Source organism: Sardina pilchardus, chromosome 17 (assembly GCF_963854185.1).
Source record: "Sardina pilchardus chromosome 17, fSarPil1.1, whole genome shotgun sequence".
NCBI classification, from domain to species: Eukaryota; Metazoa; Chordata; class Actinopteri; order Clupeiformes; family Clupeidae; genus Sardina; species Sardina pilchardus.
Window position 1 is genome coordinate 949547 of NC_085010.1, and position 24541 is coordinate 974087.

Consider the following 24541-nt stretch of genomic DNA (forward strand, 5'->3'; position numbering starts at 1 on the left):
AGGAGGCTGCCCTCGTAGGGCTTGGAGTTGGGGAAGCCCACCACCGTGCCGTGTTGCTGTCAAGCAATGAGAGGACGTGTTAGAGAAGACAAGAACACTAAACATGCCAAGGAGTTATTATATTCATATCATATTATAACAGATCACATCAATAAATAGGGAACACCACACATACTGCACAAGTACACATAAATACATACTAATACCAACAATGGATAATTGCTATGCAGGCACACCCACACACATTTACCAACATGTCAGTTATGTGGAATTCATGGTGACTCATGTAATGGGGCTAGTCAGGAGGCTGGAGAAGAGAGACTCACCAGCTTGTAGTCCTCCAGCTCCTTGGGGTCCATGCCGTTGGGGTTATAGATGCTGCCGTCAATCTCAGCCACACCAACACACTTGGCACCGTATCGGTGCAGGTAACGCATGGAGTGCAAACCCACATTACCAAAGCCCTGAGGAGAGCAAAAGGAATGGACGGATTTGAAAACTGTAGCTTATCATAGTACCAGTGAGAAAAACAGTCAACAACAACAACACTGTTTGAGATTGAAGACCAATTGAAGCTCACACAGAGTGGTGACGACATCAACTAAGCCCTCAGCCCTTAGGGCCCGAATATAGTCTTGCGTCTGTGTCTGACGAGGACTGAGTCATCAGGGTGGAATGCAGAGGGGGTGTTGTTAGGGGGACCCTCACCACTGAAACGTCTTCGACGCGTGCAAATGTGCACGGAGGAGTACGCCACCTCCTGTACACGCCTGAAGACCTTTTCCTCAGTGCATGGAGATGAACCACTAGCTCCCCCTGCTGGATGTTCACCTCTACTACAGAGATCATCCCATCCTCACAGGCACCTCTTTTAAGGGCCACCAGAGGGTGCTCTCTAGTCAACTTCAACCTTCTCACGTTTCTTGGAGCCTCCCCCATTTTCACCACTTCAGCTGGCATATTGAACTCCTGGTCCCTCCCTCTTATGATGCACGCGGTACTCCAACCTTCAAACAAACCTAATGCTCTTGGCTATAAGAGCTCACAAACAAAGGACCTCTTTTTGAGCACATCAGTAAATCTCTAAGAAAAAGTCATTTGGAAGAGGGACATAATCTCTGATTGAAGAGCAGAGATTAGGCCCAGCCCTTCCCTAACCAATCACGCACAGACGTCAGAAGCTCCATGCCTTCTGGCTTTCTGATCGAAGGGCTTTGAATCTTAAATCTCTGTATCATGAATATGCAGAGCTGTGCAAAGTCTGATTTTAAATCTGAGGCTGTGTGTGTGTGTGTGTGTGTGTGTGTGTGTGTGTGTGTGTGTGTGTGTGTGTGTGTGTGTGTGTGTGTGTGAGTTCTGGCAGAGGAATGCTTGTAACTAGAGGAACTGACTTTTAACACCAAGTCTCTTTTTCTAGGAAGTGAGAGCCATTGAGGACGCTGACAGGGAACTTTCCCAGAGTTTGAGGAAGGACTGGGTCGCGGCTTTAGAGAGCAGGTCACGCAAGCGGCCGCGAGACAGCTGCTCACACACCAAATTTAACAGACGGCACCCTGTCAACCTCAACCTCTCTGCAGAGTGGATGCTGAACACTTCTTGTCACAAGTGTCACTGCATAGTTTCAAAATGCCAACTCATCACATGGAAAGGGTAGCCTATTGCCACACACCTTTCCGCTGCATCTGCAATAATAGAATGGGCATTTCCACTTGACTATGACAGTCATAGAAAATGACATACAATGGCACAGCTAAGAAATCAAAAAAGGAATAACAGCCATTACTCTATGAGTATGTCCCACAAAACAAGGGTAGAACATATGAGGATTCAAGGAGCTTCAGGTCACATAGAGATACCATTGTCAAAAATTTCATGAAATGGCATTGTGCTCAACTTGTTCCTATGCAGTGGTTTTCTATCAGTATCTAGCCTCTGGTTACTTGGTTGCAGCCTTAAAACAAAACATTATATAAAAAATTGCAAGCTAAGAGAAATACTGTTGGTTTGAGTGTATGATGATGTGGCCTTTCAATTTCTTTTTTTATTTCTGCTTCTTGATACCTGACCTAGTGTGTATGAGCCTTGAACTGGAGACCAGATTCATTTCAGTGAGTGATTTAAGGCACTTTGAGGTCAGAGTGTTCTGCTATGCCTGCTAGGCTAGGTGACCACATTTGTCACAACAACTGCCATCCAAGGTTGTACCTCAGACAAAACAGAGTTTTCCTTGAATTAGCTTGAAAAAAATGAAATACTTCCTTATTTCAGCCCTTGAAGTTATCTTGGCTCTGGAATTAAGTGGTTTGGCTAAAAAATGTCAAGCAGCAAGGCAATTGCCCTTGATGTTCCCCTGTTTGTCAACTTTGACTGCTCCTCTGGCTTTTTGCTCAATGTATCTCTGGCTTTAGGCCACTCATCTCTTCATAGTACAACTCACTGAAATATGGACTGTGTCCTTGAGGACTCTTTAAAGACTCTAAGGAATCTTTGCTTAGGTGTCTTGCCTTATTTAAAATGTGTCACGCCAATGAACATCTGTTTAATTGTGGCATACATGAGTGTGTACAGTGTTGCATACCTGAATGATGAAGGTCTTGTCCTGGAAGCCAGGTGTAAGACCAACCATGCTCATGTACGACGCTTCATTGATGAAGTTCTCAATTCCGTGGAAAACTCCACGACCGGTGGCAGAGATCCTTCCGTGGATTCCTCCCTGGCTGATGGGCTTGCCGGTCACACACGCATGGGCGTTGATGTCCTACAGAAACAGACAAACAGGTACATCCATTACTAACGACTATCTGGGTCCATCATGCCATGGAAATCCTCCAAAAAGGCATCTTCTCTATGAAAAAGAGTTTATAGTGGACAAGACAAAACCGTCTAAATAGAGGAGACGTCTCCATGACGTCCTCCATCTACCATGAATCTATCAGCTACACAAATACACCTGCAATCTCTAACAGGCTGGCGACAAACATTGATCGCTCTCTGGAGTCCAGTGAGGCACAGAATGTTCGCTGGAAGGTGACATAAGGACAGGCCTCGTCCACTCGACAACGCCAGACAGACGGGGTAACCTAAGGACAGGCCAATTCTGCTGGAGCACATCAGGGTATGCTTGCACGTGTGTACGTGTGTAGGGGTGTGTGTGTGTGTGGGGGGGGGGTTATTTGGGAGAGGTGTCATAGTGGGCTCTGGAGGGACTGGGGGAGGGGGGGGGGTGAGGGGTGCCAAGCCGGTGGAAGTGCAGTGTGACGTGTTCAGCTCAGCACCTGGAGCTGTGAGGGGGCGGGAACAGAGGGACCCTGCGCTCAGGCCAAACCAACCTGCCCGTCTGCATTGCAGCTGCACACCAGGAATGCAGAGCGCAGCTCTTGAGACATCTCGTTCCACTGAGCAAGGCCACCTTCTAAGAAACGACACTATGCTCTCTCAGCAAGGACATGCCTATTAGATACAGGGAGTCTAGGGTATGCAAAGCATATCTTTTCACAGAATTAGCGTCCGTGTTTCTAGTTAAAGCTTTGCTCTTAAGAGTGCGATATGATAGGACAACAGGATGTCTTGTCTGCTCCATAAGATTGACAAAAAGGATAGAGTAGAGGTATGTTGTCTGGAAAGAATTACTAGAATTCTATCTAGCCTGACGCATGAGCGTGCATGTGTGTGTGTGTGTGTGTGTGTGTGTGTGTGTGTACTGACATTGACACTGACACACAACACACACAAACACTGACAGCAGATTATAGGGTGCTGCTAGGGGATTAGTGCTTGCAGACCTACAGTTTTAAACAGCTGCTGAAGGAAAGCATTATCTCATATCAAATTAACCCTGATGCTACACAGGCTCTACCCAACATCTGTGGCACGTGCAGCACCAATACACCATCATAAAGACACACAATAGAAACGTTCAGGAGCCTCTTACAGTGTGGGCAATAGTGTTGGCATAGGTGTCAGCGATCCAAGACATCTCTCTCTCACCAGTGCTCATGTCGGGGGCAGGGACATCGATGCCAGGCCCTGAGGGGGAAAGCAAGAGAGAGAGAAGGAGAGAGAAAGAAAGAGAGAGCGGGGAGAGAGAGAGAACGAGAGAAAGAAAGAGAGAGAGAGAAAGAGGGAGAGCAAGAGATAGAGAAAGAGAGAGAGTGTGGGAGAGAGAAAGACAGAGAGAGCGACAGAGAGAGAAAGAGAGAGAGGGAAAGGAAGGGAGGGAGAGAGAGAGTGAGTGTTACTGCATGTGAGCAGCTGCCAGTAAAGTGGGCAGGGGAGGTGGAGAGTTAAGAATACTGACAGTGGTCATGTGGGCCGACACTCAAATTACAGTCAGCCACACAGGACGTCCATCAGGTGTACACTAACAAACACGTTCACGAGTCTTTATTTGTGCTACGGACTGACCAAAGCTGCATTCAACAAAGTCACGTCTAAGTTGACAGTTATATGACAGTCTCTTGCATAACAGACCCAAACAGAGACACAGTTATCCTCCTCTGCCTGTGACTGGGAGTGAAGTGTTACACTGAGCTAGATAAAATCACTCACTTTGTTTAGACCGGCTACACTAACGTAGATAGACACACACAAACACAACCTATTACTCAGTGCATAATAGGGAACACATTCTTAACCCCACTCAGGACTATCATGCGTACACAAACACGGAAACGCAGACACACAGACACACACAAACACACTATGAGCTGCAGTGAGGGGAAAAAACAAGTGGGCATGCATGCAGGCACACACACACACACACACACACACACACACACACACACACACACACACACACACACACACACACACACACACACACACACACACACACACACACACACACACACACACACACACACACACACACACACACACACACACACACACACACACACACACACACACACACACGGCACAAACGGGAGTCTCAGCCTTGCCCCCTGAATGCTTTTCCAAAAACAGCTCCACCAGAGAGGGAGGGAGGGGGCAGAGAGTCCAGTGGAAATTTTAGCTAAGAAGCCGAGCCGTGAACCCCATCAGGTTCTTAAACATTACATCTAATGGGTTTCTCCTGTTTAAAAAGGACTCCTGAGCTAATGGACAAATCCTTTATTATCAGTCTTTACTCTTTATGGGAGTAAAAATGAAAAATAAACGACAAAAGTCCTGAGACCGAGCTAAAAAAAAGGTGTTCAACTGATCAACATGCATCTCTTTCATTCAGGATGCAGCAACACCATGACACTCTTTGCATGACATGAACACCAGCCCTGGATACCCACCGATGAATCCCTTCTTGGCCAGCTCGATGGTGAAGCGTCTCGTAATCTTCTCCAGCTCATTGTCCTGTTGAAGACAAATAGGACACATAAAGGAAGGGTCAATGAGGAGCACAACATGCCTTTGTGTTTGAGAAATCAGGAGAAGAACCTAAACCATGTAAAACTTCCCCTTTGATCACTAACTGTCCATGTTCTATTATCACAGCTACTGATTAAACTGATGCCCAGTTCTGCCTGGTGGACTACAACTCTGGAATACAGGGCTGGTTTCTATTGCCCCTTAACTCAATCTGATTAGAGCGTTTGATAACACAGCAATAATAGAGCTCTTGTTTTGGCTTACTCCCTTGCCTCAATCCATTAAAGCACACAACAATGGCTCTTGCTCTAATAGTCGCTGACTGTTATAAAACCTAATTTAAGGCACTATACTGTAACACATCGTGTCTGCCATTTTTAAAATCCATCCCAGAGAGATCATTATTGTCTGGTCATCCTCCATAGGGGTTTAGACACATCATGAATGGCCATCGCTTGAAATTATATTGAAAGGGATTGACCCAACCCTCCCCCCATAGATCGCTGATCCTCTGAATATTCAAGATTGCATGACCAGCACACACTGTGGAGTCCTGGCACAGTCAGGTCGGGCCAAATCTCCCATCCCAGAACAGAGGGATTGGATATTAACTAACCCTAACCCGTCCCTAACCCTAACAGCAGGACTGGAAAAATCTGCCTGCTCGGCTCAAGGATGCAGGAGGAGGGGAGGGAGAAGAGAGGAGGAGAGGAGGAGGGGAAGAGAGGAGGGGAGGACCGAGAAACAGAGCAGCAGCCCAGGCTGGTGCTGAGCCAGTAGGGGGAGGGGTGCGGGGGAGGGGTCTGTCGAGAGGAGAGCAGCCCTCTGGCACAGCAATGTCATCTCCTCGCCTTCAAAAGCAGATTCAATACGACAAGGAAGAGGAGCAGAAGAGCCGGCCGATGAGTGAAGCGCTTAGCAGCCTTGTTAAGGCCAGCGCCCCCTTCAAACATTGGCTCTCTCATTACGAGCTCACAAATAGGGATGTGCCGTTGACGTGCATGAGAAAGCAACTCTGCACTTTAATTCAGATTCCGCTCCGGAGTCTCTCGGCTCACCAAAACAAGCCATAACAGCCAGCGGCCATTTCCGAGCCCTTTGTATTTCTGGCACACTGAGCACTGGAGGAAGAGAAAGAGCTCTTTGAGCAGCGCATAACCTGAAGAGAAACACAATTACTAAGGCCATGGAGGGGCCTGACTGAATTCCGGGTGTTACAGGGGCCTCTTATTGATGCTGCGCCGCTCATGTTTTTCTGTAGAACACTCCGGGGGGAGAGACTGACATAGTCGTTTCTCGGCTGTGTTTGTTTCTCTGACCACTTCTCATCAGACTTTTGTCCTTTTCATTGTGTAGCTAATCATTCTGATGTGGTTGCGGTGCCAACTGGATCAGGGCATTGAACGGTTTCTCACGGAATACTCACAGTGTACATCTTTGGGTTGATTTTGACTCCAGCTTTAGCTCCACCGAATGGCACATCTAATAAAAGAATCACACTTCACTTCAATGCATTCTTCATGAATCAACAAAATCACAAACAATGCTGAATCATTCATTAAACCTTGTGCTTGATGCAGAAGGCAATACTGATACTGGTCAACTCAGCAAGAAGAACAAAAATGCTTTCACTTGTCAGGGGAAAGGAAACTCAAAAAAACATGTGAACAATAACTCACCAACCACAGCACACTTGTAGGTCATCAGAGACGCCAGGGCTTTGACTTCGTCCACAGACACATCCGTACTGTAGCGGATACCTGTGGAGAGAGTTTACACACAAGAGGGTTTCACTGACAGCAGGAGAAGCAGTCCTGTGGAGGCTAACAAACACGGTTTTTCCAGCTGCACTGTGAGCCAAAGAGCCTGTGGATGTGTGCAGGCTGGCTGGGTATGTGCACTATGTGTAGCATGTTAATATCTGAAAAGGGGGACAAGTCGGGGCCAATAGCATAAACTGTCCTATTCGCTCACATCTTCAGCTAATGTTCTGCTCTTCAGTAACCTTTATCTACAACACTAATCAACACAGTGGCTCTGTTGTTCAGATGCTCCATGGGGACATACTCAGTCAGATCAGGGATACTCTGTCTGGGGAGGGACCAAAGCTTTGCAGGAGGACAAATCTGCATGATGAGAAATGCACACCACCTACATTCTACTGTGTTCTAAATATATATCTATATATATTATATAATATATATATATATATATATATATATATATACACACATCGCTTGCCTTATTCAGTGATATTCTCAGCACTGACTCTGCACAACGTGGCTTCACTATAGGCCATGCCTCTGAATATTTGACAAAGGACAAATAAGGACAGGCTGAGCTAACATTCCAAACTAAATCTGGTACAGCCATTGAGAAACGTATATCCCAGAAGACAAAGACATATTCTTGGTCACTCATGAGCAAACCATTTCAAACCACATTCTGAAAGGGCACCACCTACATACATGCATTTTTAGCCTATATTGTGGGTGCTAAGCGACTTGCATTGACTAAAAAGGTTCACTGAATGTACTATGATCCAACACTGACCAACATAGTGTCAGTTCCTGGACTGACCTTGAATGCATGACCTTGGACACTGCAGTCAGTGTACTGCTGAAGAAGTCAGCAGCCAAAGGACATACTTCCTGAGGTTTCAGGGGGAATGATTAACAAGAAACCGCTCCTCCACAAGTTTAACAAGCACATCTTAAACAAAGCTCCACAGACACATCCTATCCATAACCCCTTATCTGTTACAACTCTATACCAACAACCACAGAGTCCATGAAGTCGCAATTCCCAGCATAATTAGGGAGCACCATACTGCCACACCCAGCCAAATATAACAACTCTGCTAGCACAATTATGTTGGATAAAAGTTTTGTGCAGCTAAGGGTTGCAGAACCAGCACATTTCTCATTTTCCCCAGGAAGCCAAGAAAGTTTTCTACTTAAAAGAACGGATGCCTTCAGTCTGACCTTAGGTGCTGCATGGTGTTGTTTTACAGGAACTTGTTAATGACTTTGTTATAGTTACACTCATGTCTGAAAACTACCAAAGCCTTGTGGCAACTGTAAGCTGCTTAGAATACCAGTGAATGGACTAAATATAAATGCAACGTGTCGCTGAGTGGATATAGAATAACTACCAGATCCAGTGGCTATCTAAAGTACAGCATACAAAAACAGATTGATGGGCCTCATTGGCACTCAACATTTGTAGGAGTTTGTTTTGAATTGTGCAATTCATTGACCCCTAAAAGTGATAACATTGGGCCAAATAGTGTTGACTTTGCCTGCATGAGCAACTGTAGGCCTGGAGGACTGGGATGAAATATGCTTCAATCCACAAGGATAAATAACATCACTTTGGTAGGCAACAGACATCAAAACTGGTTAGTGATTTCCAGTGTTGCAGAGTTACTTGATGCACAGCTAAAATATCGCCGTCTGTTTTCTAAATGGTGTATATCCAGAAGAGTGAAAGGTCAGGGGGCCTACAGCCTCTTACACACCGACTCTGACGAACAGAGACACCTGGGATTGCCTCACAAGCCGGGTGACTTTTGCTGATCATTCCAACAAACTACCAATCATACAACGCCTCAACCCCTCCGAACCACTGACCCTTCTCTGATATCCTCACTCTATGTAGTGTGCACTGCGCCGAGGTCTCTACTACAGCTGCCACAGACTCCTGTGCAGGTCACCAGAAGCAAGGTCTGACCAACACTGTCAAAGCAGCTGTTGAGGTCATAAACATGTATGGCCAACCGGCTTCAGGATAGGCAAAGCCAGTGCAGCTGCTAATCCATTCGCGATAATAATCGAAAACGATTCGGCCATGTTGGTTCCTGATCCCAAAGAAGACCTTCGTTCAACCAGCGTCCATATTCCTGACATCTAGCCTACCTACTCGCCCTGCTTAGCGCATGAACAGTGAGGCTGAAAGTAGAATGCGCGCAGAGACGCGCAGAAGCCTTGCCCAATGCCCATGAGCGAATAACAGAAGCCTACTATCTTCAGTGCCGCATTTTCAACGTTCATGTCTGAACATTAAATAAAACACAGCGTTTTCTCGCTAGACTGCTAAGTATCCGAGCCTTTGCGAAACTGAAACTGAATGTTCCGTTTAGTCCTCCGTCCTTAGCAACCTGTTGCTTTGTTTTGACAGAGGTATGCTGTGTGCAGCTCAGCCGGGAAGTAGCTGCCTGGTGAACAGACCAAAATTGACTGGTTGCGTAGCTTAGGCCTACTATTCATTCAAATGATAATAACCAATGTTACTTGACTGTAATCCCATAAAGTAATGCATGAGTTTCAAATAGCCATACAGCAATACGCAGGCCAATTGTAAATTGTATACATTATATTAGTGCCGCTAATGCTTACCAAAACTAGCAGGATCAGTGTTTCAATTTCAAGGGACTCATTCAGGCAGGAATTCACTTACCTCCTTTGCAGGGCGTTCTGTGTTGACTGTGTTGCGCCCGGTATCCCTCAATCACTTCCCATTCCCCGTTGTCACGTTTGATTGGGAAAGATACACTCAATACGTGGTTACAAGGCTTAATGATCCTGAGAATTCCACGCACTCGCTTCCTCTTCTGTTCCGGCGTTTCCCTTGTTTTCAAGTCTTCTACCAGCTTATCTTCTACAATAGTAGCACCGCGGTCAAAAAAGCCCTCAACCATTTTAAAAAAATTAGGGTCATCTTCTTTCTCTCCAGCGGCCTCGCTGTAGTGGCGCACCCGCATTAAAGATGCGGAAGCTGGCAGAGCCGAATCGATACATCCCGAGGCCAGAGCATTACTTGCTCCACGGGTGAGGAGTTCACCGAAATACCGGTACATTTTAAAACGAGGTATAGTGTTCTCTGCTAGCCTACAGGTTAGATCAAAGTGAAATACGTTACGCTATCTACAAAGGTTTAAGCAGAGGAGATAGAACTGAACGTGGCCGCCGCAGCTCCTCTGTATGCCCCGTTCAATTACTAAATGACAGCATTCATGCCACCCCTCGCTTTAAAAGCTAGACCGGTTGTTCTGAAGACTCCTGCACTGAAGAGGGAAGGTCACTTGGGGGCGCGTCTGGAGAGGGGAGGGGGCAAACACTGTCCTACCACTATCATTGGCTCTTGGAAGCGTCGTTTTAAAACCGGGATTCCGGAATGCCTCGTGTGTCTCCGCCATACGATGACAGACTGCAGAATCCCTATCTGTTGACGTTGAAAATAAACCCATGTAAACACGGCACCATTTATTTCTTGCTGTCTTAATGCATACAACGGTTTTTAGCGCATGCATGCGTCAGTGATCAATGCTATACTCTCCTATCAATTTCAAAATAATAACATTCCCCGCTGGTTGCCTTGAGTATGGGTTTAGGTGTTGAGCTGCAGTGCTTGTTTTCCTCTCACAGGGTGGTGGGTTCTTAAGGGAAATAGTAGCAGCTGAGGAGTTTGACCGGGCGAGTAGATTTCACATTTGTGTGAAATCCAAGGCCAATGCAGTACACCTACTGTGCTGTAGGCTAGTAATTCAACACAAGCAGCAAATTACCAAGATGAAAGCACACATACGGATCCCAGATGTCTGTGGCTCAGCAGAGAATCAACAGTGTAACTGACAATCTCCCTCTCCCTGTGGCAACGGTCCTACACAGGTGCAATGGTGCTGCAGACTATGGCTCAAGGTTATACTCAGTTCATGCTGACTGAATCATTTCATTCCTTTTTTCGCCACCCATGATACTGTAGCCTACATGTCATCTGCTGTGACTTATCAGATGGTCCGTGATCAAGGTACATGCCAGAACAGATAACTTTGTCTGTGGTTTTAATATGCTGCCATTGCAAAAACAGACAGACTCTTTCCTCCATTATTTGAGGGTTAATGATTGTGTTTGGCAGAAGGGACCTTAACCTATGTGTTGTTTGTGCTGATGGCCATGTTGAACATTGCTCACTGGATGCTAGCCCAGTGGTTAATAAAGAACAGCCCTGCACTCTCTATCCAGTATACTGCACATGGGTTCCGCCCATCAGAAAATGCATGTCCAGGTCTGCAGTGTGTCTTGTTCATACTTGGATGTCCAAAAGCCCACCCCCCACCTTTGGTCAAACCCCCACCAACCTCACGTGCGTAGTTAGCTCTCTAGCTATAAAGCACACGCAGCACGTTATAATATATATCTCGCCTCTGCCACACACTACTTAACCCAAATACACGCTACCCCCACCAAACTTTGAGCCAGGGCCCAGATACAACAGTCCTGGTGTCTCCCTCCTCCCACAATATCCTAATCCAATATTTGGACCTTAGAATGGATGAAGTAATTAATTGCCATTATCATGTCACTTATTGCCTCAGTATCAATGATTTCACAGCTTATTGTTGCTTTAGTTGTGTAAAGCGTCAACTGTTGCTTTGGCACCATTTGGAAACTGATCCAAAACTGTAGATGTATCTTATCAGTATAATTAAGACACTCAAGAGTGTCTGCATTTCTCACAAGTGATTAAAATCTGATGAGGGAATCTTGGGCTCGATGTGCTGATTTTGAACTTGCGGCTCTCTAATCTTGGCTGACCCCCTGGTACCCTGATGGACTCTGCACCACTGATAAGATTAGAGAGGATACCTCTGGATCCTGGTACAAATGCCTCTGCTGAGGTTTAAAAACCATGCAAATATTAACAAAACTAGAGTAGATTTTGGGCATGGTTAGACACAGCATTGTCTGCATTTGGTGGTTTAAATTGTTACAGTCACAGAATGAATAGGTCTTAGCCATGTGAACTGGCCTTCAATAAATTAATTTGCTGTTAAAACAAATCAAAATATATTCAATATATATATAGCAAGTTTCTATCAAGGATGTAATTCAAGGATAGCAAGAAGGGTTTTGATCTAATATTTTCAATATTATTTTTAAAAGTGAGAATAGTTAGGCCCTATATTTCTTTTTTGCGCTGCCAAATGTATTGAGCTCATGCATATCCTTTGATTTGAATTGTGTAAATGACCTAATTTAATATGTGCAGAGGTTATTTATGGGTTTGCTATACCAAGAAGGCTCAGTTGTGAGGTAATCACATTTCAACAAATCAAATTTAAAGAGCGTCTGTTCTGAATGTTCCTGTTTTTTCCTATCTGTGAAAAGGGAGGCAATGGAGGCACTCATTCATGGTTAATCAAAGGACAAGCTGGGTCTGGACACTGGGCACTTCCATGGTGAAATGGTGGCCTGGTTATCTGTATCCCACTGCTACCAGGACACAAGGTAGACCCCCATGCTAAGGTGCATTCTAAGGTGCTCAGGGTTTTAGGAACACGTGGTTTCAAATGCTGGTAGAACAGTTTTTGATTCAAGTGGCTTATTTTCACACATGCTATCAAAACAATTGTCTTATTGCATCAATAAAAGCCTAACTGAAAGGTACATCAAAGCCAATTTACCGCCTGCTTCAACTTATTGCCTCAGTTCTGTTCTGAAGTGACCCTTTAAAGGTACCATAAAGATAAATATTGCTGACATGTCTGCAGGCCATAGTTTATGAGGTCACACATGTACCTGCCCAGGTACCTAATACTTCTCATGCGTAGGTCCAAGAGAAGCTTGGTTTCAGTGTATGGCGGATTCACAAACAACAAATAGTGCCTCGAGATTTTAAAACCAATTTCTAAATGAGTAAATTCTATTGATCATTTTATAATGCACAGTATGACACTCAGGTGTATCAGTAATATGGTGAAAGCATTGTGTCCATTTATGCAGTATATTCAAAGAATGAAATCTCAAAAAACAGTGTTGGTTTATCTACATGCTTTACACTATGTGCTTGAGAGATAGGTTAAAGAAATATGTATTCTACAAGATGACACTGGCAACCCTGACTCATCAGCCCAGCCAGTTCAGTGTGCCTGTAGCCTCTAATCATTCATCATTCTCAGGTTTCAAAGGGCAGACAACAGCTTCCCATTGGCTCAGCCATGGAAAACACCCCCTCTCTGTTTGTTGAATCAGGGAGGAGAAGGGGCCTAGAAATGGCTGTAAATTAGTTGTTTTTTTGTCCTGGAAAGGCTTTTAAAGAATAAGAAAATTCTGAAGAATGTGGCTAATTTATGCACAGGCCCTTTCATGACATGTTGAGGAGTGTTTGTTCACATCTCTTGTGGATGGCTGCAGTCCTACTCTGTTGAAGCATACCCACATGTGCTAAAGCAACTCCTTGGTTGTGAATGGTGATCATTAGTAACATTGCTAGCACTATATTCTTTAAGCGAACAGTTTCTATAATAGGTCTACTGATACTTTTTCTATAATGTGACCTTGAGGTGTGATATTAAGCAGTTCAGATGCTGGTGTTAATTGGATATTTAATTGGATTCGGTTTTCTTCACATATCAAATGAAAGCAAATCAGCTATTCATTCATTGTAAACATTTGAGTCCTGGCGCATGTATTTCCTTAAGGTGAACGACAGCAAGAGAAAGCGTGAGTATGTCAGAGTGTGCCTGTGTTCCTGCCAAACCAGCAGGGCTGTGATGTGGGGGAGGGTCTGTGCTGGGGGATGGGGCGGTCACACACGCTGGTGAAGCAGAGGTACAGGAGGGGGTGTCCCATGATCATGTTAGTAGCTCTGTGCACATGGGAGGCTGCAGGGCTGGCTTTGGGGGGATGGGACTATGCCGTATAGAGCTGACAGGGTGAGTGATCTAGTGTTTTATGGTAGGGTATGCGTGTATACACGGGGCCTCTTTGGAGGAGGACTGGAGTGAGGAGTCGCAACAGCGTACAACAGGGACACCCTCTGGACAAATATGCTCATGACATCTTGAGCACTGGCATTTTTTTGACCAAAGCAGCTGGACTACTGTAAATGCCACGGAAGGCTCTTCAGCCAGCACCTACAGTGGGTATAGTAAGTATTCACACCCATGCTAAAGTTGACTAAAAAGAGGAATATAAAATCATCTTTTGAGAATTGATTGTAATGCCTTAATTCAAAAAATGAGTAAAAATCAAACCGCTAAGGACACTAATTTTCTTTGTGATTGAAGAATGTATCGTAAATAGATAAATGTTCTTCCTTAAATACAGGTTGCATAAGTAATTGACCCCTATGTTAAATTTCCATAGGAGCAGGAGGATTTTTTATATGTTTTTATTTTTAAAGGCCAGCTATTTCATGGATCCAGGATATTATGCATCCTGATAAAGTTCCCTTGGCCTTTGAAATTAAAATAGCCCCACATCATCACATATCCTTCACCATAGCTAGAGATGGGCATGGTGCTTTTTTCCAGTTAGCCTATTAGCCTGTTTGATTTGCATTGAGCTCAATGAGCATCAAACAGGCTAATAGGCTAACTGGAAAAAGCACCATGCCAATCTCTAGCTATGGTGAAGGGTATGTGATGATGTGGGGCTATTTTAATTTCAAAGGCCAAGGGAACTTTATCAGGATGCATAATATGCTGGATCCATGAAATAGCTGGCCTTTAAAAATAAAAACATATAAAAAATCCTCCTGCTCCTATGGGAATTTAACATAGGGGTCAATTACTTATGCAACCTGTATTTAAGGAAGAACATTTATCTATTTACGATACATTCTTCAATCACAAAGAAAATTGGTGTCCTTAGCGGTTTGATTTTTACTCATGTTTTGAATTAAGGCATTACAATCAATTCTCAAAAGATGATTTTATATTCCTCTTTTTAGTCAACTTTAGCATGGGTGTGAATACTTACTATACCCACTGTATATCTCTGGTGGAAAGTCATTGTAACAGCATTTTCTGTTATATTTAGTTTTCTTTCATGTTCACTTGGACACTGAATATCTTTACTCAAATTGGACACGTGCATAAATCCCCCATCATCTTAACATGCTCATTCTCTAGGCGCTACACCCAACTTGGTCCGTATAAACAGATACACTAAAACAATAGACCTCTGAAGTTCGCCTACAAAAAATCCACCATCTTTGCCCAGATAAGGAGATCTGGTATCTTGAGATTTTTTCTATGGGAAAATAATATGGGGATTTTCAATTATCGCACCTTTCAAACTCCTGGGGATGATGACATTGGAAATGCAGACTACACAGTTTTGTCCACTGCCATCTAGTGGATGCTGTGATCTTCGGTAGGTGAAGACGGCACACTTTGATCTTTGCTACCCCAGAGCTAACTTACAATGCAACTTGCCATAGGCATGTAGCTTCAATTAACTCCCGGATCTCCTTATATGGGCAAAGATGGCAGCTTTGGATCCTTTTTGTAGGCGAACTTCAGAGGTCTATAGCTACAAGACAGGTGATGGTCCATTGGATAAGTATGAGCTGGCTGCCTTCCAGGAAGTGCCTAGCAGATATAGGCGATTAAGGATTTTCAATATAAATAGCACTACTATTCAATATAAATAGCACTAAAAATAGAAATAAAAATCCCCTATGGGAATTTTACATGGGCGTTCCAATACTTATGACCCCCTGTATTTTAAGGAAAACATTCATTTATTTACAATACATTATTAATTCACAAAGAAAATGAATGTCCTTAAAGGTTGAATAGTTACTCATTGTTTCATTTAAGGCATTAAGATAAATTTCCAAAAGATGATTTTATATTTAACTTTAAGCATGCGCTCTAATACTTTTGGAGGGCACTGTAATAGCACTACCAGTCAATATTTTGGCCTTTCATTCATTGAGTCAAAATGTTTTGTTCTGTACAACATATTGTTATTTTAGCAATTGTTTATTATTCAACTGTATTCTTATTGTTTGTTTTTTAACAGTAAATATTTATGAAATCAACAAATAAAACTCTTATAATGATAAATGAGTAGTACAAATTATGTGAATTTATTTGTGAATTTATGAATTTACAGTCATTTTCTGCTGTAAGCTGCATTGTGTATAAATCGCAGGACAGTTTTATAAAAGTAAAAAAAATAATAAAACCAAATCAATTCCATTTTAACTGCCATTGTGTATCAACCTCATAGCTGAAGAAAGTTTGCGAAATCAATGTATAAACCTCGGCATGTCAATGGTGATGAAGGGGGAAATCATTTGTCAAAGTCCAGACACTAGATGGCGACATAGCTCTTGTATGCAAGAAAGGACAGGAGTTTCACATACACCCACCTATTTCCCCCATGCATCTCCACTTAGATAGAAACATTCTTGTCCGCTTTTGACAATCCCTCTTCTACGCTGATTATTAACTTATCTTGCTTCTGAAGAAACACAAATGTTGGTGGCATTTCAAACAAAGTGAAATCACCATGATAAACGAACACCAGGTTCAGACAACATCTGGGAATGACTCAAATAGCAGGTAACATATTGCTATTTTGATCATATAGATCACATACACAATTCAACTTAGACTTCTAGTGAAAGAGGAAATGCTGTCTTAAATCATCTGACTAATGTAATATTAGAAAGGGGGTGGTCAACCACCCACCAAGCCAGACACAGACACACACAGACACACACACACACACAAGCAGACCTGCTAAGATAGAGAGAGAAGTGTGCAATACAGAAGAGCTGAGAGGTAAAGAGTTGACAAAGTTCCCACGAGAAAGTGGCTGTCGTGTGCCTTGCTACCGGAAGCTGTGGTCCATGTGGTTTCGGTTTCTCTCAAGCTCTTTGTCTCTGACTGCTGGTGTAAGACATACTCCTGGCAGACTGACCTGAGAACAGCCAGGTTGCAGTTTGTGATGCACGACTGTGTCTCCTTTAGCTGGCCTGGGAACAGAATATATTTTTAGGGCATCATTTCCCTCCACTGCTATGCAACAGTGAGCCGACATCACGCCACTGCTCATGTGACCTTGGCAGGGTGCTGAAAGGGCACCGGGCGGTCATGCAGATGCAAGTGGTTGAAAAGTGCAACACATTTGCGTATGTGGCTGCACCATCCATGACAGGAACTGCTTCTCAACTGTCACACTGTGCTCCACCCAGCAACTAACTATTCACGCCTTAAACAGCTCTGGGACCATGGGCTCAGTTGGAAAACAAAAACATAGTCGTGATTATTGCAACAGTCAAAACATGCAATGTCCAGGCTGGGATTCTCCAAACTTAACAGGATGGGTGCATTTATTATGTAATTGTCACCTTCTCTTTGTTCATTGGCTTACTTCTGCTGATACAGTTTAGTTACAGAGTTATGTAATGTACTTCCGCATGTGGGGTACACAACATGCCACTGAGACTAAATGGATTATAGTCTGTAGTGGAAACCCATGACAGAACTACTACAGCAAAATCAGAATCAATAAGACATGGGTCCTCAAATGCTGTCTGACATTCAGAGTACCATCCATGTTTTGCTCTGGCCTGGCTAGGCTGGCTTTGCCCATGATGAGAACACATAGAGACCTTAGATGTCCAAATAGTCAGTGGACAGGCCAAGTGGGATGAATAAAGATTGAGAGAGAATCAGCATTCATGACGCTGACATGATCTACATATAAACATCTCTTCACTTCAACACTTAGCTGTGTGGTTTTGCTAGTGGGGAAGCTGTGTTTATAAACACTGAAATGTCTTTATCGGGCACACACATTTACATAAGCCCTTTATAGGTCAGTAACACCAGTAACCATCAGGTCTTCAAGTAGTGAGACGTTTTGTTCGGAATAGAGCAAAACCAGCAATCTATAATTAGCCTATACATATACACAAATCTTACAAACACAACTGGCTATAGTGAAAGACTTGCTGGACATGCTAATTAGAATCTTTTGGTGGTCAGATTGTTGATAATACTGTGATGAAACATGTTTTTATATTTTAATGGGGTGGTCACAAAAATGGATAGTGTATCGCCTGGAGGACTACTGAATAGGGCTGAGCGATTTGGGGAAAATATCTAATTTCAGTTCAGTTCAAGTTCAGTTCAACATTCACATTAGATTGTATTTGAATATGATTTATGATCAATAATACTTACTGGGCAAGACCAGCACTACTTCTGTTGGTCTTTTTCGCTGTACATCCATCATATATTGCACTCTATGGTGCGTTTAAAAATATTGGTACATGTTCATCATGTTGCCTCAAGAAGTAACCGAATATTCACAAGTAATCAGTCGTGAGCTGCATGTTGCGGCATGACTTTCGCAATTTGATAAATGCATTAGGTCAAATAGCAATCTCAATTAAAAATCAATTAATCTTTCAGAATTAATCTGGAACAAGAGATCTTTAGCCATGGGCCTTCATATAATCAAAAAATCATTTTAAGATGATACCAGTACTAGATGCCAGTACAAACTTTAAAAATGGGAAATTGTTTCTAATTTATGCTTAGAGCAGCTAAACCATATACAAGTCTGCCAATCGAAAGATAATTCACGTGATAACAGCATTTACTGTTTCCTTGGATACATCACAGTAGGAGGCGATATTTACATATTCACAATCATTTTAATCAAACAAACACTTGCATATTACAGTTCATCCTGAGATGTTCAGTCTGTGTAAACTTGTATACAATGTGAAAGCAGTGTACAAACGTGTGGTATAACACTCTGTGTATTGCAATGGTAATTGGACATGGACAGAAAGTACCCAACATTCTGCAGTAGGTGTGACTTCCTGATGTGGCACACGTTGTGCTTACAATGAGTGGCAGGAAATCTCTAAGATACCACTTGATAACTAACATCTTTAGGTATGCATGTAATATATCATGCTTAAAAGGTGTCTGACCATCAGCTGTCTGTGAAAAATAGCTCATTTTAATGAGTTATTATTATTTTAAAACGTGGCCATAGACCCCCAATAGGCCTATAAAAAAGCTGCCATCTTTAAGATCTGGTATCTTGCGATTTTTCCTATGGGAAAATAACACAGGTATTTTTAATTTTCAAACCTGTTAAACTCTCGCAGGGACAAAGAAGTAGTTAGGTAGTTAGCTTCATAGGTAGTTAGCTTCAATTAACACCCGGATCTCCTTATATGGGCAAAGATGGCAGATTTGGTTCTCTTGTGTAGGCGAGGTCTACACTAACTATTAGTTACACTGGTGGCCTCTGCTGGGATCTAATACTGACGTGATTGATACTGGTCATTCTACCTAACTGCATTAACAAGCGTCTGACTGGTGTGGATGGAGGTGTGAATGTTTCTACGCTCATGATGGAGGATCTGTCACTTTTGAAGAGCCTGCCTGAAAAATGCTCAAGAGCACCTGACTTGGTATGGACTGTTCAGGACCACAATGCTGCTCAAGATGCTAAATACCAAGAGAGCAATGGCAATGTTTTTTTTTTGTTTGTTTGTTTATTTGGGGGGGGGGTTGTTCATTTTATTTTTTTGTGAAATTGTTTGTCTTGGTGTCACGCACATGCTTGCAACTACGCCTGTATTCTGTCCGTCATCTTTTGTCTTGTGTGTCATTGTCTTATGCATGAGCGTTTTGGGCTGCACTCTGTGCATATGAAAGTAACTGTTGTAACTATTGTAACTATTGAGGTAGAGGTGGTTGTAGGCAGGCATGCCATGTGCCTGGCAAGAGCTCATGTGCGCATGTATGGTGAGATAAGAGTGGGAGGGCACACCGACCGCAGAGGGGTGAACTGCAGGGATTCACACTGGAAGTAGCCCAGGCTCGCCTCTGTTGTTCGGGGCAGTGCCGCTGACTCCTGCTTCAGCCTGCTGGACACAGGGCTGTCTGTCCGACACCCCTCTTTCTGAGCGGCCTTCGTCTGCTCGAAAGAAAAAGCGACCCAACGCTCCTCTATGTTGCTGTAGTGAAAAGGACAAGCAGAAAAAGAACAACATGTCACACATGATGTGCCAGTACTCATTTCAATGTTTCTAGACTTATATATTCTTATCCAGCTGAAAGGAGAAATGGCACAGTAGCATGACGTGTGCGTTACCTCAGGACAGTGTTGAGGCATACGATGTGTGACTGGTTGTTGGGGCTGAGGGGGCGCACTGTGGCCTGGGTCTCCACCCACACGTAGCCTCCCTGCTTGGCCAGCAGCCGGTAGGGCCCACTCACCACCTGCCCCATGATACACACTGGCACAAAAGCCCCCCGCACGCCTCAGTCTCATAGCCATCTGCACAATACTGATGTACTGATTTATAAATGGGATGGATGAATTCAAAAACAAACAAAAAAACTATATGGAGTCACAGTAATACATAATGCACTGAAAAACGAATTCATATTTAATGTTCAAATTTAGCATGCAGAAGACACCGCCATCCGAAATAACACAGCACCTGTCTACCTGTGCTCATATCTCAGACTAGAAAGTGTTACTTTCACTTCCAATATCAGACAGAGCAGAGATAAAAACATCTGGTGTCAGAAAGTGAAAGTCCTGCCACTTACAGTACCTGATCTACCTGGCTTAGGAGTTGTGTTAGAATCAATTGATTAAGTGAATGGTTGGAACTAAAATGTGGCAGGACTTTTACTTTATAAAGACGTACTTTTACACCTCTGTGACAGTAGGAAAAGCCATGAAATAAGAGACTCACAGATCCGATGGCTTCTGGCCATATTTGTAGCATCCAGGGGATGGTAGAGATCATACACTGAGCACTTAGAAAGTTCCTCTGGCTGGTACCCCAGCAAACCGATTACTCTGTGATACACACACACACACACACAGGCACACACACACACACACGCACACACGCACACACACACACAGACACACACACACACACACACACACACACACACACACACACACACACACACACACACACACACACACACACACACACACACCATGAGAGAAACACTGTAACTTAGAATTGCATACAGTAGTATAGTATAGTATAGTATAGTATAGTACAGTACAGTACAGTACAGTATAGCATAGTATAGTATAGTAATATACACAAGTTCCTGTTGCTACCTGTTGTCGCAGGTGATGAACCTCATGTCCAAGCTGTGCTGGCTGATGAACATGTGGCTGCTGACGGGCGTGTCTGGGCTGGGTGGCAGAGGGATGGGCTCACACAGGAGCATCGCACACACCAGCGCTGGACACTCCGCAGAGAAGGTGGGGCTGTAGCTGGACATCTTCAGGTGCCCTGTGCAGTGTAATACCTGCCAAATGCATTCATGACTTGCATGCATTAGAAATGATTCCCATTGTTTCCAGTGTAACATTTAGCCTATGTGTAAAACATCTGGTGAATGACGGCTATTTGCACTTCTAAGTGTTGTAGAGGATGCTGACCTGTAAAAACGCCATGTAAGCTGTAAGGGAAAAGGAGAAAAGGAGGAACAGCAGAACATAAAGGAAAAGCGGTGATGGCAGGATAAGAGAGATCAGATGCCAACAGCTAACTGGAAATTTACACCAGAGGTCACCCGTCTGATGTCCGTCTATTGTTAGTGATTCGGTGTATCAATTTACGCCGGCAGTGCTTTACACACGTATTACAGCCTTTAAAAGTACAGGACAGCAACACTTTTTTACACTTCACGTCTTTGTTAGAGTGCATGTGTAGCGTCCATAGCGTTAGAAAAACACATGGAAAACCACTCGTTGGCAGAGACCGAGGCAGTGTTAACTGACTGAACTGAACTGCGGTGTAAATTCCCAGGAGAGGTCAGCTCAGAAGAGGACAGAACAGTGGTGTGAAGAGCTGCAGTTGATAAGAGCAGTGGTGTGAAGAACAGTTGACACCCAGCGGTTGTGGTGTGTCATAAATGGTAAATGTAGAATCAAGGGTACTAGTCAAAACTTTTGAAACACCCACTCTTTTATCATTCCTTCTTTTATAACTACTGCTACATTGTACAACAACACTAAAAACCCCAAATTACAAAATAACACATGGAGGGTTGTGTAGTACAAATAAAAGCATGCATGCTTATGTTGTGTGCCCTCCCTCACCTTCCAGTTGGCCGATTTCAAATTGACAGTGCGTCCTCTGTTTGTCACAGTACACTTCATCCTTAGGAAGAAATCTCTCTCTGTCAGACTTCCCCCACGCTTCAGGCCAAAAGAAGACCCTGCAGTTCACATCACACCTCAGCGTCATCACATTTCATACTGAACTTTCCTGTTTCAGTTTCTGTTAGTCCCTGTGGTCACAACTCTTGACTCGTAAAAATACACTGTGTCTAAACATTGAGATGGTTCTGTCTGTTCTCAACAAGCTGATGGTGTTCAGCATCTTGTTACCTATCTTCAATTAGGGTGGCTTCATTCATAGGTACATCCCAGAGAGCCATACTGTAAACTAGATGATCCTATTACGTAGAGCGAATTAGCCAATGTTATCTCACTGCTTCTACTCCCCTGTTTTCTTCACAGGCTATTTAGTTAATCGTGTGCCCAATGTAACTGACAGGGAGTCAGAATTCACATTGAAATGGTGTGGTATCGGTAAACGTTCAAATAAGACCGGCATGAACCCGGCTCAAACACATACCTCTCATACTGAGGTTTTCATGAATTTCACCATGGTCACAGGGGTGTGTAAAATCATAGATACTATGTCCTATTAGATCCACCTGAAGGACAAAGAGAACACAATCCTATTTAAAAATGGCTTTACAACACAAAAAGTCTGATTAATATAACTTGAAAGTCAATGGTCACCTGAGACAAGCCCATGAACTTGCTGATGTTGTCTGTGACATAGACCATGTCACCAGCTGACGTTATCACCAGAAGAAATGCCTCCAGGGACTGCAGGGAGAGCTGATTCTCCTGTCTGCCATCTCCTATTGGTTTGTTAGGGTACCCTGGTTGTCAAATAAGAGGGTGAAAATGAAAACATAGTCGGTGACTGGACATAATTCCTTGCGGCCACACCAATAAAATAAAGCCAAAACTAGGATTATTATTAGAGCACAAACACACACTTGAGAAAAATATGTCTCTCCACACACACACCTGTACTGAGGAGTCTACGAGTACGCAGGTAGCTGAGGGCCAGTCTCATGATGGAGGCTTTGTCCAGGTGTCCTCTGACACTCTCCGGTAGGGGCAACTGATCGGCCAGCTGAGTGAAGAGCTCTGTCTCCTTACTGCGGCGAAAGCGTGCTGCCTCACGAGACCTCTCCTTGCGACGGTCTGACAGAGGCCTGGCGAAGGGACAAGGACAGTTTGACCAAAGGGTTTTCTCTCCTCAACCCATGAAGTTACTAACGTCTAATCTTCAACATATGCAGCATTTTAGTGTTTACCTTCTGAAGAACAGTGCCAAGTAGGCTACTCCAAGAATTGTTATGAGCAGGTCAAAATGGGAAGCTACTAAGCATTTCTCAGCACCTTCATCTATAAACCAAATAATTGATATCTGAATATAGGTCTAATAAAATATAAGGGTATTGAATAAGAGATACATAAAATAAGGAACGTTTCGTAAAAAATGTACAAAATAAAGCCAAATTAGCTATGTGGACCTGTAGGCGTGTATCGAAGACGCCACATCTCCTCTGTTTGAGGTCTAGGATCGACAATTATTTGGCTAATAGCACTGCTTCTAGGAGAGCTAGATACTCTCTCTTATCTACCTATATTGTACATTGACTTCATTTAGGAGAAGGCCAATTATGGCCTACAGATCGCATTTGAAGGGGGACATTTCCCGTGAGGAGCAGCCAACAAGGCCCCGTCGTGTGAGGATATTTTCCGTTCAGCGTTCAGTACACAACACATAGAGTAGTATTAGAATACATATTAATTGTCTACTCATGTGGTATTGTCACTCAAGTGTACTTTTTACAGATACGCTAGTAAACGATACGTTTTTTTTTTTTTTTAAACCCACAATTGTAGCAATTATGTAAATATTAAGGCAATACAAACTACCATGGAAATTGTGCCTTATTACAGCCAGGTGCCCAAAGCTATCCACCATGCATTTCGAAGAAATGGCGACGATGTTGGTTGAATGGAAAATTATTGAGGTATGTCACAACTCCACTTACCTCTTAGACTCCACAGCTGTCATTCTCTAGTGCTGGAGTCCGCCTGTTTTGATGAGTGTTGAACTTGCAGCCCAGCTGAGCGTAAGATATCACTCAAATTAGTTTAATGGAGAGTAACGATTACTCTCATCAACATCCATCACTTGACTACTGGTGAGGTTAATCTTTACTGCACAAACGCACGGGAAGATGATGCGGATCCAAGAAAAGGGAAAA

General features: G+C 43.5%; 2 protein-coding genes across 2 annotated transcripts in view; both read right to left on the bottom strand.

Annotated features, from left to right (window-relative positions):
- The window catches only part of glud1b (glutamate dehydrogenase 1b), a 14430-nt gene extending 4021 nt beyond the window's left edge, over positions 1-10409 (bottom strand). The window contains exons 1-8 of the mRNA XM_062518457.1: positions 9823-10409; positions 7044-7124; positions 6791-6846; positions 5286-5349; positions 3932-4026; positions 2579-2758; positions 327-464; positions 1-56 (exon numbers count right to left, since the gene is read on the bottom strand). The exon at positions 1-56 is cut by the window's left edge and continues 82 nt beyond it. Coding sequence (XP_062374441.1) covers positions 1-56; positions 327-464; positions 2579-2758; positions 3932-4026; positions 5286-5349; positions 6791-6846; positions 7044-7124; positions 9823-10222 — 1070 coding nt within the window. The 5' untranslated portion in view covers positions 10223-10409. The remainder of the gene's footprint in view (positions 57-326; positions 465-2578; positions 2759-3931; positions 4027-5285; positions 5350-6790; positions 6847-7043; positions 7125-9822) is intronic.
- An 8537-nt stretch (positions 10410-18946) lies between these two features.
- Positions 18947-24389, bottom strand: LOC134062312 (endothelial PAS domain-containing protein 1-like). The gene is made up of 9 exons (XM_062518289.1): positions 24326-24389; positions 23286-23476; positions 22989-23134; positions 22819-22900; positions 22278-22396; positions 21288-21481; positions 20902-21008; positions 20289-20433; positions 18947-20151 (listed from the first exon to the last, which is right to left on the bottom strand). The coding sequence occupies exons 1-9, from the start codon at positions 24346-24348 to the stop codon at positions 19923-19925; spliced, it is 1236 nt and encodes a 411-aa protein (XP_062374273.1). The 5' UTR covers positions 24349-24389; the 3' UTR covers positions 18947-19922.
- Positions 24390-24541: the final 152 nt, after the last annotated feature.

Bases quoted from the DNA above. Each gene is read 5' to 3' on its own strand.
- LOC134062312 (XM_062518289.1), bottom strand. From the start codon at position 24,348: ATGACAGCTGTGGAGTCTAAGAG. The intron at 23,477-24,325 runs GTAAGTGGAGTT...TCCCTTCGCCAG, and splicing joins ACAGCTGTGGAGTCTAAGAG to GCCTCTGTCAGACCGTCGCA. The intron at 23,135-23,285 runs GTGTGTGTGTGG...TTTGACAACCAG, and splicing joins TCGTAGACTCCTCAGTACAG to GGTACCCTAACAAACCAATA.